At 36.3% G+C, this 18,280-nt stretch overlaps 1 protein-coding gene across 1 annotated transcript; it reads left to right on the forward strand.

Annotated features, from left to right (window-relative positions):
- The first annotated feature begins 741 nt into the window (after positions 1-741).
- Positions 742-17,527, forward strand: LOC140984278 (nuclear-pore anchor). Its single transcript, XM_073451559.1, has 34 exons — positions 742-1,279; positions 1,363-1,509; positions 1,810-1,908; positions 2,436-2,564; positions 2,686-2,778; positions 2,902-2,967; positions 3,790-3,879; positions 4,030-4,107; positions 4,842-4,951; positions 5,596-5,716; positions 5,897-5,989; positions 6,563-6,611; positions 7,215-7,318; positions 7,420-7,488; positions 7,664-7,798; positions 7,898-8,002; positions 8,088-8,201; positions 8,352-8,433; positions 8,533-8,576; positions 8,672-8,745; positions 9,486-9,588; positions 9,719-9,853; positions 9,929-10,027; positions 10,115-10,156; positions 10,235-10,288; positions 10,461-10,640; positions 10,716-10,763; positions 11,056-11,103; positions 11,522-11,596; positions 11,666-11,740; positions 11,827-12,011; positions 12,597-12,699; positions 13,513-13,629; positions 14,301-17,527. Exons 1-34 carry the CDS (start codon positions 974-976, stop codon positions 17,061-17,063), a joined length of 6,135 nt encoding a protein of 2,044 aa, XP_073307660.1. The 5' UTR covers positions 742-973; the 3' UTR covers positions 17,064-17,527.
- The last annotated feature ends 753 nt before the right edge of the window (positions 17,528-18,280 follow it).

The raw sequence follows: 18,280 nt of genomic DNA on the forward strand, positions 1-18,280 counted from the left end.
TGGATTCTGAGACACCATAAAATTTATTTTCCACTCCTAAATTGAACAATTTACACATTTGCCTCCTTTTATTTTCCATTCTCATTTACCAACCCTAAGGTGACTGGCATACTTGCTTCAGTCTCTTCGTCACTGGTAGTTGCTTGCTTCAGTCTTTTTGTTGATGGATTTCGGTGGTTAATGGCTTTTGATGAGATGGAGAATTTGGGAGAGGGCAAATGAGAACAAAGGATACTGGAAAAATCAAGGGGGAGTCGACAAAATAATCTCGGTGAACTATATATTTTTAAAAATAACCCTCATGTGTGTATATGAAATCCCTCACACATTGTGAAAAAGTTTCTCTCGAAATAAGAAGTTTGACCGATGTCATTCCCTCAAATATGTAGGTTATTGGCAAATTGAAATAAATTTTATAACGCATTAGGGAGTCCAAATAAAAAATATCTACGTAAGGGCTAAACACCAATTTCATTTTCTGAAGAGGGATTTTTTTCCTACTTTTGATAAATCAAATCAAAAACGGAAAAAGGGTAAGTAATTTATTTTTTTAAAAAAAGGATTCAGGAAAAGTCAATTTATAAAAATTTGTAAAATACTGAATGTGATAATTGGGCCAAGAAAGAACTTAAAAGTTTGTTACTCATCCCATTTATGGGCTTTCAATCAGCGGTGCCCACTATAAAGCCCAACCCAAGTACACTAGTACGTTTTGAATATCAGTTCTCAAATATCTGTCTTCTCGTATTCCATTTGATTAAATTTCATAGGGTTTCTTTAACGCCTGTTCAATTCATTATCTGTCATAAAATTAACCATGATATCTTTTATTGATGCTCATGTGTAATTCTAGAAATCTTGGAACGAATTATTTAGACATGAATGGATTTCGCTGAAATTCCGAATAATTAGGGCAAAGTCCTTTTCCAACTGTTGAATATTGGGAAAAAGGAAATTTGGGAAAGGAATAGATATGCCGTCGTTTCTGTCTGATGAAGAATTCCAGCGGCTATCTCACGACGCCTCACTGGTGGCGAATAAGGCGGACGTTTTCATTCGAGAAATTTACAATCAACTTGAAACCGTTAAGGCAGAGGCTGATGCCGCAGCCATTACAGCAGAGCAAACTTGCTCCGTAATTGAACAGAAATACGTTGCTCTTACAGCGGAGCTTTCCGCCCTCCAATCACAACACTCCGAACTCATCACAGCCCTTGATAAACGTGATCTTGAATTGGGGCAACTACAATCCAACAAGCAACAATTCCTCCTCCAGTCTGTAAGTCTGCGTTTTACTGATTATCATTAATTTTTTGTCCATGGTCAGTATAATAGATCTCCTTTTGTTTGGACGCTAACAAGGTTGAAAAGGATGGGTTGATTGAAAGATTGAAGCTGGAGGTATCGGAGCTCCATAAATCAAAGAGGCAATTGATGGACATCCTGGGGCAGAAGGATTTGGAAATCAGCGAGAAAAATGCCACCATTAAGAGCTATCTTGATAAGATTGTACATAAAATCTTTATGCCTTTTTTTTCATTTTTATTTTTCCTTTGAAATTGTTTTAAGTGTCAGCACTCCCGATATTAGTTGTATTTGGTGGAAGTTTAATGCACCATATGTTCAATAAACATTGTAGGTTTTTTTATCACTTACAAACACACAGGCATATCTAGATGTATATTTGTTTTTATGGAAAAGCTTTGCTCCACCAACAATGTAGAGCAAGAAAATCTGTGATGCATCCTGACTCGGTGATGCTCAAATCACAATGTTGTTTAGTTAATCCTTAACTACCTTTTCTTTAAGGTCAACTTGACTGAGATCGGGGCATCAAAAGAAGCACATCAAGCTGACCTAGAATCTGAATTGGCGCGATTGAATGCTACAACATCCCGCCTTTTACAGGTAAGGTGAATTTTTCTATTAAATCCTGATGGTTGCCTCATTTTTCGACAAACCAACCTGGGATTTCTGATTTCAAGCAATTTGGGCCTCAGGTACTGAATTGGACGGACAATTAAGTGTCGGGATTTGCAAATGTATTTTTGTCAGGAGCATCTTGTATTATTCAGTTTCTTTCGTTATAAATGTAGTGTTAATAATGACATTTTACTGGATAACATATCTTTAGGGAGTTTGATGGGGATTGAGGAAATGCATGGCGCAAGTGCAGAANAATTTATTAAGCCACATTGGTTATAAATATATGTCTCTATGAATTTATTAAGCCACGGTGTTGCCTACTCGCTAGGGAATGTAATTCTTGTGGTTCATTTTTTCCCAGTATTTTCCATCAGGCTTTCTGTATCTGGATTTATATAATGTATTATTTGTATTTGTTGGTAAATTTTGGGTAAAATCTTCTATTTTATTTTTATCTTATCACTTGCAACACTAACATCAGTTCATTGTTTGAATTTTGAGCTGAGCAGGAAAAGGAGCTTCTTGAGAGGCATAATTCATGGCTAAATGAGGAGTTAACGGCCAAGGTGGACGATATCATCCAACTGAGGAAAGAGAACAGGGAACTTGAGGCAGATATGTCTTCCAAGCTTGCTGATGTAAGAATCATTTTACTGTTTCCTGTTTAACAATGGCAAAGAATTTGTTTTGCAAATGGTTTGGGTTTTTTCTCATGAAACTAGGGCTACAAACTTAGTAAGTTAATATTTTGTAATCCAGGCTGTAAGTGAATATAAACTGAGCGCTGATTCTTTGAAGTTGCACAAGGATAAAGTGAGTGAATTAGAGGAGAAGCTTGCATCCATGGAAGAGGTTTGTGTGTTTCATGCTTTCTCGAGTTTTCTTGCGTCTTACATGTCCTTGTCTGTTTAAATTGACGCGTATCTGATTTTCTTGTTGAGTTTTACAATTTTGGCATTTATCTTGTTCCTATAGGAGTTACTGTCGACTAAGAAGGAAGCTGCGGCAGCAGAGCAGCATTTTACAGCCGAAATTTCAACTGTAATTTTAACAACCTGTTGATGCTTCCAGATTTCGTTGTTATATTTAGTGCTATTGACGGAATTCCGTCGTTATTCGTCTATATTTATTTCATATTAGGATTGTCATTTGTGAAACTTCTTATTGTGTGGACTAAAAAATGTTTGCATCGGCATGCGGATGATGTTGATTGCACATACAGTCTTCTAAAACCATGGTCATGGCGTCTGTCTTATGGTATATTGTGTTGACATCAAATATGACCAGAGATTTTTGCTCAATTTCATTTTAAGAAAGTGGCTTGTTTTACTGTGTAAAGTTTATGATAATAAAAGTACTTCAACTACTTTGGCACCCTTTTGAGTAAAATAAGATTGAAGCACTTCTTCCTCTATTGATTCATGTGCTATTACTATTACGCATGTATTGTTTTGTGCATATGTTAGAGTTCACGATCTTTTCTGTTATTTGATGGCTTTCTGAGCTATTGAATTGGACACAATTGATATGTCCTTTCTTGAAATTGATTAAGATTTTTGTTGTTGTTTGTGTTTAGCGTGGACGGTAGACTGGATATAATTCGTTTAAACATAAATGATGATATAGTATGGGATAGAGTATAGTGGCGTATGAGGATTCATATAGCCGAACACACCTAGTGGGATAATGGCTTGATTTTCGTTCTCTGTGTTTAATGTGGCCTTCTAGACAATCAAACAATAGCATTTTTAGTGTTGCTCGAATTTACATTTGGCGTGCTTGCTACTTATATACATGGAGAAATTCTATTTGGTTTTGATATATCCCAGTGGGTTTATCTTTCAGTATTTTTGAAAAACATAGGTTACCAAACTCCTGGATCTGTACAAGGAAAGTTCTGACGAATGGTCGAAAAAGGCTGGGGATCTTGAGGGTGTCATTAAGGCTTTAGAAGTGAGCTCCGTTATTTTTATTTTGTTTGAATTTGAAACTATTAATATAACCCCTTGTGCTCATCCCCTGGAGAAATGTTTTGTGGTATGCTTTAATTGTAGTCTAGATACTTTTAGAATTTCCACAATTTATGTTGCCATGTCTGAGCAGACTCATTTAAATCAAGTGGAAGACGAACACAAGGAGAGGCTTGGGAAGGAAGAGTTTACAATGAAGCAAATGGAAATGGTATGACATATTCCGTGGTCACTTTTCTCTGTAAATATAAAACTTCTTGGTAATGTTCTTACCTTATTTTTTCTAGCAAAAGATGCACTTTTATGTAAAAAAGATTATAAACAGCCACAATAATGCCAAATAAGCCGGGGTCATAATTTTTCATTTATATTTTTACTTTTTTGTTTTGGCACTTTTGCACAGGTGAATGTCTGTTTGTCTTGTCATGATAAGAGGATAGAAACTGGAAGGAGCAGATAAGGATGTTTGTCTGTTTTTTATAATAAATAAATTTGTTAATCGAGGTGAAAATTAATTTGGGTTTTTGAAATTATGCACTGAAACAAGCAATGAATCGATACTCCACTAGCCTAGAGATGTCAACAGGCCGGCCCGCCACACCAACTAAAATAGGTGGGTTGGGTTGGTAATTTCCCAACTTGCCAAAATGGTGGACTGCCCCGTCTTGCCAAATTAGGCACAAAATTTGCTAGGCCCACTCAGCCACCTAAAGTTGTGGGGTTGAGTTGGTGATTTCCCAACCCCTACAAAAAGGCTGACATCATTATCTGGTTTCGACGAGGCTGGCATCATTATCTGTTTTTGTAGATTTGAAAACAAATGTTGCTAATTCTTTTTACCAATTTGGTTTAATAGTTTTCATCGATTTATCTGTTAAATTTTCGTTCGAGGGGATCACTTGTTATGTCGACTAATTAGCAATCGTTTTCTTTTGTCTGTTACAGGAATTGGATGAGTTGAAAGAGAAACTTCAGACTTCTGAGGCGGAGCTAGAACGTTTGAGGAAAGAAAATGAGCTAAAGCATCCTTCTCTGAGTGATTTTACAGCTAATTCGTGAGTCAGATTCCATATATGCACACACATACTAATGAAAATTTGGTTAACTTATTTCTCAGATTCTATGCTTCCATTGTTGGCATGGTCTATATAGTCGATGTTATCTCCTATGCATGTTGTCATTGATGTTTTGGGTAGTATCTGCTTTATGTTTCTGTTCTTTTGCCTTACTCCTTATGGAAAATAGATACCCTGAATACAAAGGGCCAGCATAAAATTTCTCTTCTGTGATTTCTTTTTCTGTGTTTAGTGCTTCGATAAAGAAATTATTAGGATGATCATGTGGCCTTCTGCTAACTGTGATTAGAGAAGAAAAATTTACCAGCTGAAATCAAAGGGCTTCAATAGACTTCTCCAGGATTTATTTTCTTTATACAGCTAAATTCAGGATAAGATTCTCTATCCTTTTTTGTCTTTAAAAGAAACTATTTGGAGGCCTATTTTGCCAATGAACAAGTGGTATGATGTGCGAAAACTCTTTTTTGTTACGGCGGCGACATTTTAATTTTCTATTGTTTTACTTTTCCACATATCTTCACTTCTCTATGTAATTTGTAATTGTTTAATGATGTACAAAAAATTAAATTTTCAGATTTGTCTATTTGCCTTCTTTTTTCATCTTTTTTACCATTGGATGTTAGATGGATGAACTTGGTTGATACCGGTGAATTGGTTGAGGATGACCGAGCAATTGTACCAAAGATTCCGGGTGGGGTTTCAGGAACAGCGTTAGCAGCTTCACTCCTTAGGGATGGATGGAGTGTGAGTTGTATCTGTATAATTATTTCTTCTGTTGAATAAATTGCCTTGAAAGAATCGAACTTTGACCTCTTTTATTTCATGAGAAATGGATGGGCATAACGGTGTTTCATTTTTATGTAATTGAATTTTTTTTGGTTTTGTTTTACTCACTCTTGAAATAAGATTTTCAACTTCTCGTAGCTGGCCAAAATGTATGCCAAATATCAAGAAGCTGCTGATGCACTGCTTCATGAGGAACTGGGAAGAAAGCAAACACAAGCTATCTTGGAGCGGGTATGCTTTATTGAACCATCATCCATTTGATTGCTGATAGATTTGAAGTTGCAAATACTAGTTTGTTCGTTTCTTACCAAATAACTACCGTTCGTTCACTCTTGCGATTTTTCTGGAAATACCAACTAAAACTTGCTTTTGGAAGGAATTGTTTTCTAATTTAGCATCAATAAACTTTAGACTTTAAGGGGCCAAATTTTTTGGCTAGTGTCTGCTGCTTCAGTTGGGTGATTAAATAGTTCAACCATGGTAAAAAATCTGAGTAGGTGCACCCATGGCCCCAGGTGAATCAGATTTTCATTTTCTATCACATTTGATTGTTTAGCCATGCCGAAATACATTTCTCGTTAAAAAATTTGAAGCCAGAGAGCATTGGCGCTATCTAAGAATTACAATCTTTTTTTTTAAAGAGAGAGAATTACAATCTTGAGTTGGCATTCATCGTTACAATATATACATGGCATGTGGAGAATTTTCATGAAGTGATTATCCCAAATATGACGATTCGACTGAGTGATGATATCCCAAATATGACGATTGTACTTTTCTTCAAGCTTTCTCATTCTTTTGTAGGTACTTTATGAAATTGAAGAAAAAGCTAGGGTCATCATGGATGAACGAGGTCTGTTCTTCTGGATTGTCTGTGTTTTAGAAAGTTTCATATACTTCTGCAACACTCTATCATATGTACATGTATGCTTTTTTTCTTTTCTTGCTCCATTTCTGTATATTGGGAAACTAGTAATGGTTCAACAATTCTTCTTGAGCTTTTTATGAACTTAAACAAGGTCTTAATGAGCCTGAAACCCCTATTCTGGGTGAATTTCTTTTTGAGCTTTTGTTTGCAAGTTGTGTAATAGTTATTGATAGTAGCTTGAAAAGTAGTTGTGTCGCTAATGTTAGTTCATGGATGAAAATATAAAACTAGATTGATTTTTCAATTGTTTTCTGTGCATCAATTGTTTTTATATCTTTTCAGTACAACCTTATATGTGTTTAAATCTTGGAATATGAATGTCTTTCTCTCAAACACTTTAAATGAGGGTGTACTAACTTGTTCGAAGAATGTACGAGGGAAAACAAAACACACAATTGATGGAATATAGCCAGCATGATTGTGTCTATATATGTGCAATGCCTGTTTTATCTTATCTTTAGTTTGTTAACGTTTTATTTTCACAATTGAGAATCTGAAAATAATAATTTAAGAAATTCTCTCTTCCAGAGGAACACGAAAGATTGGTTGAAGCTTACTCCGCTCTTGACCAAAAACTGCAGCATTCCCTATCTGAACATTCTGCTTTGGAAACAAATATTCGAGAGCTGAAGGTTTGTTGGTTGTGGTCTATTTTTTCTGGTAACCTAACCTAAGCACATTGGTTTTCATGTGGGGTGCTATTGTTGAGGATGCGGCTCAAATTGTTTCCCAGGCTAGCTTGAAGAGGCAAGAGCGTGATCGTGCTGTTGCTCAGAAGGAGATAGTTCAACTTCAGAAGCAGGTTTGATTGGAGATGATCTCACTTTTTATGCTTAGATCTCCAAATATAATGTTAGTGCTAAGTGTAGTTTTGCTTAAGAATACTTTCAGATCACATATTGGGTTGACCAGGTCTGTGGCATATGATTGGTATATTATATTTGTGATGCTTTACGCTTGCTTTCCGATTACCTCAGGTGGCTGTTCTTCTGAAGGAATGTAGAGATGTTCAGTTGCGTTGTGGATATGTTGCCTATGATGATGAGATGATTACTGTTCCTGTGCAGTTGAATGCTGAATCGGATGCTGAAAGTATTTTATCTGTGAGGCTGGTAAATATTCTCCGGGTCTCTCAACCATCTTATGCAAATACCTTCTTGTTGACAATTATCACAATTTTATACCCACCGATTTTTATTAATTTCCTTCAGTTGACCTTCAAGGATATTAATGGATTAGTTGAACAAAATTCCCAGCTGCGGAGCCTCGCTCATGACCTTTCACAACAGATTGAGAAAAAAGAAGCAGAGTTAAAGGCACGATGATGTTTCTCTCTTTTATGAGTGTTGAAATTCAGTTTTATTCGGACTAATGTTGAGATTTTATTTCTTGAATTTTCAGGAAGAGTATGAGATGGAGCTTCAGAAACATACAGCAGACGCTGCATCTAAAGTTAATGCGGTGTTGCAAAAAGCTGAGGAACAGGGACAGATGATTGAATCACTTCACGCCTCTGTAAGTTTTTCAGGTGTTGGTTTGTGCTTTAAAGGATCTTATTGTCCCTTTATGCATGTCATAATAGAAATAAATTTGACAAATAAATTTGATATCATGTCCTGATTAAAATGAACATCTTTGGTAAAATTATGCTGCATGTGGAAATAGGTGGCGATGTACAAGAAGTTGTATGAAGAGGGAGAACTTAAACTTCGCACGGCTTATCGTCTACCCATGGAAACAGCACCAGGCAATTTCTTCTTTATCCTTTCATTTTAGTTGGAAATGTACTTGTGATTATTCAAGTGTTTATCTTTGTATGAATATGAATACTGCTGTATTGTTGCAGAACTTGGAAGCCAGAAGGTCATACAGTTAAGAGAAAGCAGTCTTGTATGTTTCTATTAACGTGCGTGGATATCAATATATGCATGATTTGTCTATTGCTATCTGATCTTTGTAAAATTATTATGTTTCTTACTCCACAGGAATCATCAAGTAAGATACCAGAACAAGCTTTTGAGCGTGTGAAAAGTCTTGAGGAAGAGTTATCAAAATCCAAGTAAGCTGCTGCTTCTTTTCTGCTTTTCCATTTCTCTCTCCTGATCCTTTGTGGCTAGGGGTGAGCATTAATTTGCTTTAACCGACCTAACCGAAATAATTCAGAAATTCGGTTTTAATTTCAAAAAATACTGGTTTAGTTTCGGTTTTTGATTTAAAGGAATCAGTCAACAAATATTTTTAAAAAAATAATATTAATTTTTTATATGACTAAATGATATTTATAGTATACACAATATATTTTTGTTGTGGGCTGTGGGGTTCAGCCTTTATATTTTCGCTGGCTTTAGCCTTATTTATAATTTATTTTTAACAATCGGTAACCGAATAAACCCATTTTTTATTGGTTTGGTTTGGTTCGGTTTTCACCAAATTCGATTCAGTTTCGGATTTATAAAAAAATTCGTGTCGGTTTTATATTGCTTAATTTCCTCCTTTTCACTGTATTTTTTCGAAGTAACTGTTGGATTTCGAGGCGTCTGTCATTGGAAGTAATATGCTGTTGGTTTGGGACATAACTTGTCTAAAGATAGATTTTTATATATATTTTATTTTGATATTGATTTTCTCTAACCATCTAAGTTTGTTATACGCGATGTAGATTTGGATTTTGCAAAAGCAGTGAAAACTTTATTATACATTGGTTTCTTTTCCACTGTCATTGATAGTTCCTTTTGAAGTAGTAACCCGTCCGTGTACTCCCAAGTGACTTTACTGTTGTGTATTTGTTGTTTAAATCAGGAGTGACCTAATATCACTTCGAGCTGAGTGCGATAAGCTGTCTCTGGAAGCACGATTTTCCAAAGAAAAACTGGCCAGATTCATGAAGGAATTCGAGCATCAGGTTTATTTTGAAGCTATATTTTGGGCTATGGCTTGGGGGGTTATAGAACATTACTTTATGTCTTTACTTGAGGTTATAGAAATTTGCTTAAGCTCTTTGTTTAATGGTTATAGCTTGTGTGTTTTGTCAGAGAGAAGAACATAATAGAGTCATAGCTAGAAATGTTGAATTCTCTCAGCTGATAGTTGACTATCAGAGGAAAGTACGTGAAAGTTCCGATTCTGTAAATGACTCCAATAAACTTACCCAGAAGTTAACAATGGAGGTGAATTTTTTTCTCTTTCTTGAAAACTAATAAATATCATGCAATTGTTATTATGGGTTTTATATGGTTTGATAGGTCTCAATATTGAAGCATGAAAAGGAAATACTGCAGAACTCTGAGAAGAGAGCTTTTGATGAAGTTCGTAGTTTGTCGGAGAGGGTTCACCGTTTGCAGGTCTTAAATTCTAAATAAATAATCAGATGGTACTTGCTTTAAATGTCGATTCTTCCTATTATTTTAGATATTTCTATCTTTGTCTAGGCCAGTTTGGATACCATACAAAGCACTCAGGAAGTCCGTGAGGTAGCTTGTCTTCCTTAAATTTATTACTCTTTCTAATGAGTCCCTTGTATGTTAATTGTTTAATTTTTCATGGATTAGGAGGCTAAAAGTATTGAGAGGAGGAAGCAGGAAGAGTATGTAAAAAAAATTGAGGTATTTTTCCCTATGTTGAGTTCTCATCATATCTGACTCGTAGATGAAATAGTTTTGGTGTTTGATACTAGCAAGCATGCACATCTGATCTTTGAGAGGCTTTCTGAACCCAGATGTGCTACCCTGCACACTCGTTTGTCTATTAATGTGTTCAAAAATAATGTTAACGCAGCAAGAATGGGCTGAGGCAAAAAGGGAGCTTCAACAAGAGCGAGATAATGCTCGAAATATTGCATTCGAGCGTGAAAGCACCTTGAATAGTGCCTTTAGACAAGTTGAAGAATTAAGAAAAGAATTGGCCAGTGCATTGCAATCCGTAGCTGCTGTGGAGTTGAGAGCTGCTGTTGCAGAGGTCTTTAGATAATTAAGTTGCTAGTAATTATGTTGTAGCTTCTACTTGGTTGACTAGTGTAAGTATTTTATCCAGGCTCGTTGTGCTGATTCGATGAAGATTATGGAACCTTCTAGAGTGAAGGTAATGTCTTGCAAATTTTGCTTTGTGGTAGCATTTAATCCTATTGTCTACCCAAAGAAGAATCTTAACTGTTTACAGGGGGCAAAGTTATTTCAGAGCAGTGTTCATTGTTCTCTGTTTGTTACCAATGCTTACTGTTGGCTGGACATATTGATAACTGTGATTATTTAATAATGCTGCAAATTCATCTTTGGGATTAATTTTGCGTGTGCATGTTGCGAATAATATTTATCTTCTATCCTAGCTGCGCTCTATCTGATTGACGTATTTTATGCTTTACTCTTTGCTTCAGGATTCTGACTCTGTCGAAGGTGATCCATCCTCTTCTGCTAGTGAAAAGGTATTTCTGAAAGTTAACGGTAGTTAAACTATCACTGCTTTCTCATTCTCAGTCCTTATGTTTTTCCATCTTTTTTTTTGTCCTCACATGAGATTGCACCTCCCCTTCCCAAAGCTAGAAAAAGAGTGAGGAAAGAGATTGTCCTCACATGAGATTGCCTTGGCTATTGTTGACTTGTTTATTGTGCTAGTGTTAGATCGTATCTACCTGTTATAATCTGTCATATTTACTTCATTCTGATTCTCTCCGTCTGTTTGTTTCACAATTTGTCTTTTCCATTTCACTTAGTGCCTTAACTTGTGGTTGCATCTCCGAAAATATTATTCAATACTTTTTTGAGACATTCTCTTCAATTGGCCACGAGGAAATGGGTTTTTACTTTTTTTATTTTAATTTATGTCGCTGCGTTATGCTTTAGATTCTGGCAAACTTCCGTGAGGAAATTGAGAATTTGAGAGGGGAGGCACGGTCTAGCAAAGATCACATGCTTCAGGTATTTGATTTTTTCATATTTGCGCCATTGGTTCCATGTAGTGTCCACTGAATTTCATTTGCTTTTCAGTATAAGAGCATTGCTCAGGTAAATGAAGCAGCCCTCAAACAGATGGAATTGGCCTATGAAAATTTTAGAACTGAGGTACCACTGATGTGCATTGGGTTTCATAAAATTCATCGATTAATGTTATCATTCACTATGCATTTTTAATCTGATCTGCATCACAGGCCAATGATGTGAGAAAATCTCTTGAAGCCGAGCTTCTTTCACTTAAAGGGCAAGCCGAAGAACTTGAAAATGAATGCAAATTGAAGACTGAGGAGGCAATTTCTGCATCCGCTAGGAATGAAGAAGCTCTTACTGGTGCTTTATTGGAAATTTCCAGTCTGAAAGAAGATTGCTCAGTTAAAATGTGAGTTTCTTGGCCTCGAGTAATGTTGTCGTATGACAAACTCTAATATTAATGGGCTACAATGCATTTGTCCTGGCCAATATTTTAGAGCCCATGACAATATTTCCAAAACAAGTCCGAGTCTCGAGGCCTCAGAAGAATCTTGAAAAGGGATAGGGGTAATAATGCGAAAGGGGAGATTGTGGTGTATTATGTTATTTAGTTTCTAGAATGAGACTACTAGTTTGGCTGGGGTGAAGCGGTGAGCACACTTGTACGGAGGGTTACCCTTGGAAATCTTTCATATTAATATGACACATTTTACTTAACTCGTTTACCTTATTTTTCCAATTAATTGTGGTACATTCTGTTATTTTGTTTCTTTCTAGAGTGAGACTGCTAGTTTGGCTACGGTCAAGTGGTGAGCACACTTGTACGGAGGGTTACCTTTGGGAAGCTTTCATATTAATATGACACATTTTACTTAATTGTTTACCTTATTTTTCCATTTACGTATTCTGTTTTTCCATTAGTGCGTTATTTCGTTTGTGGTTGCAACATTTGGTTTATTCTGTCTTAGATTATTGTGTTCTTGTGCTGCACTAGGTCACAAATCTTGTTGATGGAATCACAATTCTCTACTCTGAAAGAAGATTTGGAGCAGGAGCATCAACGGTGGCTTTCTGCCCAAGCGAATTATGAAAGACAGGTTGTCAAAAGATACTTTACATGTTTCACCTTCTTGTTTACTCATGACTAGTGATTAATCATTAACTCGCTAAAAGCTTTTCTAAAATGTGTTATATACTTGGTGCAAAAGTATAACAGCCATTGAAGAGGTACTCAAAATTTTCCTGTGCTGCTTATTTACACTGATTTTGGGGGATATGTTTCTGATCTGGTGGGAATCATTGGCATTGGTTTTTGGAGGATATATTGTTTCTGATATCGTGAACGATGTAATTGTAAATTTGTGGTTGGTTCAGATAAAGTTTTCATGATGCCAGTTAACTAGACATCACATTCGTGAGCATCAAAAGCCACTTAGTAAAATGATTGTGAAGGACTTCATTGAGGTTTTGGCACCAGAATGAAGTAAGACGCATTAACGCTGTTTGTTGCAGTGAAAGTACAATTTTAAGGGAAACACAAGTTGCTTTTCACCAAGTAAATGTTATGGGCTATGAACCTTAAGCTGTCTGTAACGTAGCGCTTGCTTCTGTATCTGAATTAGAAGTCTTGCATGTAATAATAGACTGTGTTTTCTGGGATTTAGGAATAAAGAAAATTGTTGGTGTCAGCATTTAGGATATGGTTTCTGTTGGATTCTTGTACCATGTCTAATCGAATTTGGTTTTCACCTTTTTGAAAGGAGATTGAACATTCGAACCCTAACGATCCTTGTGGTTTTTGTTAAAGTTTGAACTGATTATTACGTGTCTGTTTCTGGTGGATGACATATGCGTATGTTCAGTTATGCTGTTTTACCAGGCTTTTTTATTATTTTGTGCGTTGTTTTCAGGTTATTCTACAGTCAGAAACAATACAGGAGTTGACTAAAACATCACAGGCATTGGCTTCATTTCAAGATGAAGTATCTGAGCTCCGCAAAGTGGCAGATGTGCTGAGAAATGAGAATGTAGTTTCTTACCCTACAGTACACTTATCTAATTTTTATTTTAATTTTTTTACATATTTTACCTGCATTATCATGATGAATACGAAAACGCTATGAACTGGTTTTCTTAATCCTATCACTCGCATAATGGTATTGAAAGCTATTATGTTTCCAGAGAAAAATGTGACCAAGTCCAGTCCTCAGCCTTCTTTCATCGCTATATTGTCTTGAAAAATGTACGTGTTGTTTGGTAGCATTTTGATAAAATATGTTTTGGAAGATTATGTCAAGAATGTGATGTATATTTGAATTATTTCTGTAACTGTAGATGTCGTGCACTCGTGCCATGCCATGTTAGAGAATTTTAGGTTAGAGGTGTTGCGTCTTATGTTATAATTAATGTTATTTTAGATATTTTAAAATTGTAATATAGTGTTAGTATTTCTAGTATAATATACTAATAAAATCCTTTGAATGATGAATTTAAACTAAAAAATGCTTCCGGACATCCACATTTATTAGAAGAGATTTTGAAATATATTGTTAAAGTTTGAGTGATGGATACCAAAATAATGATGAGGTTTCGAATATGTTCTGTCTCTGGCATTTTTTCTGAGCTGGCTTCACTCGTATTAATCTGCAATTTTTTCTTGAAAAATATTTAATGACACTTTAAATCGTTGTTTCCACAGAATGAGCTGAAGTCAAAATGGGAGACAGAAAAGTTAGCTCTGGAAGTTTATAAGAATGTGGCTGATAGTAAATACAATGAAGTCAATGAGCTGAACAAGATCTTGCACAGTCGCCTTGAAGCCTTGCACATCAAATCAGCTGAGAAAGAAAGAGGAATAGCTTCTGGAAGCACTTCCCAGAATAGTACTGATGACGATGGGTTGCAAAATGTTATGAATTATCTCCGGCGGTCAAAGGAAATAGCCGAAACAGAGATTTCTTTGTTGAAACAAGAGAAGCTTCGATTGCAATCACAGCTAGAGAGTGTTTTGAAGTCAGCAGAGGATGCACAAACATCACTTCAGTCAGAGAGAGCAAAATCTCGATCCTCATTATTCACGGAGGAAGACTTCAAATCTCTCCAACTTCAGGTTAGAGAGCTGACACTACTTCGGGAGAGCAATGCACAGCTCAGAGAGGAAAACCGGCATAATTTTGAAGAATGTCAGAAACTCCGTGAAGCATTACAGAAGGATAAGAATGAAATTGGGAATTTGGAGAAACTTCTTCGAAGCAGAGAAACTGATTTGGAAGCTTGTAGAAAAGAAATTGATATGCAGAAGATGGAAAAGGTGCATCTTGAAAAGAGAATTAATGAGTTGGTAGAAAAGTGCAGGGATGTTGATGTTAATGATTACAATCACTTGAAAGAATCTTCTCAGCTGATGCAGTCGAATTTAAGAGAGAAGGATGCACAAATCGAAGAACTTAAGAAAAAAATGTCCGAGAAACAAGATTCAGCGTCACATTTAGAACAGGAGCTTGCCATGTGCAGAACAGAATTGAATGAGAGAGATGGCAAGATTAGTGAACTCTTGCAATCTGAGGCTTCACTCAAATCTGAGGCTGAAAAACATAAGCGATTAAATATTCAGGGAAGGAGGAAGTTCGAAAACCTGTTGAAGGAGAAGGAAGATCAAATCAAAGAGATGCAAGCGCAGGTTAAACAATTAGAAGATGCCAAGCAGGCTAAAAGAAATTTAGGGGATTCTGCAGGCGAACAAGCTCTGAAAGAAAAAGAGAAGGAGAAAGACTCCAGAATACAGACTTTGGAGAGGGCGTTGGAGAGGCACAGAGAGGAGTTGAAGAAGGAGAAAGAAGACCATCTCAAAGAAAAAGAAAAAAGTCAGAAAATTCGTAAAACAATTCTTGACTCTCGTGAGATTGTCGAGCAGCAGAAGATTAAGCTCACAGATGAGCTAAGGAATCACAAGGAAGCTCTGAAAGCGCTCCAAGATGAAGTAGAGAAACTAAAGAACTCTGGAGGCAGTCAATCTGAGAGTACATCTGTGGTTCAACAATTTTCCAGTACAATTTTGGATGAAATGTCATCGGCATACTTCCAGGCTGTAGAAAATTTTGAACAGGTTGTGCAACCAGCTTGTGATGAACTTGAATCTGCCAGCGCTAAAGATGCTCCGGCTCCCTATCTCGAAAATACGTCAGCTGTTGGAGCTTCAACTGGTCAGTCGATAGCGTTAGTGTCCCAAATTCCATCAGCTTCCGCTTCTAACGTTGCTTCAAAAACTTTGGAAGAGAAAGAGAGAAGATTTGGTTTAGGAAAGGCGAATGCTAGAACAGCAAGGAAACTGGTCCGTCCTAATATTACGAAACCTAAAGAACCTCAAGGTGATGTGGACATGTCAGAAGCATACGAGATTAATCCCTTGTCATCTTCGCAGAATGCAGAAACTCAAGAAAATGCAACCCTACCAACAGCACCGCTTGTGCGGAAGCGCTCATCAGCATCAATTTTATCTGATGGGCAGGAGATGCCTGTTTCAGAGGAAGCAATCCCTGATATGGTAGCTCCTGTGGTGAAAAAGGCAAAAGGTTCGGAGAGCCTACAAGATGGCGGTGAAGAAAAGCCTGCCTCTCCTTCGAAACTTATTGAGGTTGTACTCACTGAAGAATCATCAGATGATGTGGTAAACATTCGGCAAAGTGTTAATGAGGAACTGGTTGATGCAGAAAAGGATGAGTTTGAAAATGTAGAGGAGCAGATTGAAGAGCCAACAGTTGATGAACAGATTCAGGCAGATCCAGCGAATGAAGCAGGAGCGGGTGAAGTTGCGGATGAGAAATCGGACAAACCAAGTGAGGCTGTCCAGTCTCCGGAGCTATTGAGAGATCAAATTGAACAAGACATCCAGCAAATAGTAACAGAATTTGGCTCTGATGTGGAAGAGGGAGAGATGGTTGCAGACTTGGCGGATAATGATGGTGATAGCTATATCCCAGGATCTAGACAACTTCCGGCTGAGCAATCGGTAGAACCAGAAAATTCACCAGGAATGGAACCCTTTATTCCTGTAACCTTTGACGTCGGGGAGATTGATCCTCCCCTGACTCCAGAGGAGAAGAATGATGGCGGTGACGTGATTGGAAATATTGTTGAAAGTTCAGATAAGCTTAATGATGGAAGCGATACAGGTGGAGAAACTGATCAGTTTTCTGGGGCTGTAACTACCACCACAGAGGAAGCATCAACTAACAGTAATGTAGATCCTGTGGCTTCTGAACAAGGTGATACTGGAGGGAAACCAGTATCACCTCTGAATAGCAGCTCAACTACTATTAATTTACAGGAGAGGGCAAGGGAAAGGGGACATTTAAGACAGTTAGGCAGAAACACTTCTTCCTCGAGCCGACCTCATACCAGAGTAGTTCGTGTTCGTGGTAATCGTGGCGGCCGCAATGGACGAGGACAACCACGTGGTTAGGGAGCCTTGTAGTTTCGTGCTGGTTCTCGTGTTGACTACTCTATTCGTTTATGATGCAGATGCACAAGGAACTTTCCTTTGATCCGAATTTTGCCCAAGAAATGTTTTGGACATTATTATTTAGATTTGTTGATCAAAACGCAATCTGGTTAGATAAAAACCCTTTTCATGCCCCTTTCCAAGTATATTGTTCCGTTTTAACTGATTGCTATACATATTTATATACGCAACCTCTCTTCTGAGTTGAGGCAGTCTACGTCTTTGCTTGATGTGAATTTGGTCAGTAAATTATTTATATAGCCATTTTTAGTTTATTTATATTTATATTTATATTTATATTTGTACAAATATAAGAATATTGCAAGCGCTTTTCAGATAATAGCTTGGCACGTGCCCGCCCTTTGTTCTAATATAATCATAAATCTTCTAGCGTTTGAAGGAATGCTATAGATCATATATTTTTATCTGACGCCAAGTTGTTGGCTTTCTATCTTATTACTCATTTACTCCATACGTAAATTATGGCAATTGGCAAAATAATTTTTTTTAAAATAATGAAATAACAAAATAAACTTGATTTTGTTGATGATATCGTTTTCTTCCCAAAAATACCGTACGTAATAAATTTGCAACAAATAACATGAACAGAAAAAAGAAAACCATAAAAGGCATGTTATTTTGGTTTGGTTTTATGAGTATGTCTATTGTGATATGGTCTTATGAAATCATATTCGTAAAATATATCGATTTGATTCAAATCTACGATGAAAAATAATATTAATTAGTTGAGTTGGAGATATTTTTTTATAAAATTGATCAATAAGACGATCTTATAATTTCTTTTTTATAATAACATAATAGCACCTTGTCACGGCATTAATTTTCCATCATAAATATAAGTATGCACACATTTTTAAATTAGAATACTAAAATTAAAACTTTAATCATTGCAAAGCAGATATTAATATAGAAATTTAAAAACATTTTCTATTTACATGTTTATGACATTTAGATATTTTATATTATGCTTGAATATTTTATACTGTTTCAAAATAATTAATGATTAAATTAATAGTTAAAGTTTGAACAAAATGTGTATCAGTGTACATTAACAAAGATCTATTGAAGCGTCAATCTTATTTTATTCCATAATCTTGAATTTACAACTTTGAAAGCTAACAAATTCAAGTTATATTATTATAATGGACATCAAAATA

Source organism: Primulina huaijiensis, chromosome 9 (genome assembly GCF_012295235.1).
Source record: "Primulina huaijiensis isolate GDHJ02 chromosome 9, ASM1229523v2, whole genome shotgun sequence".
NCBI classification, from domain to species: Eukaryota; Viridiplantae; Streptophyta; class Magnoliopsida; order Lamiales; family Gesneriaceae; genus Primulina; species Primulina huaijiensis.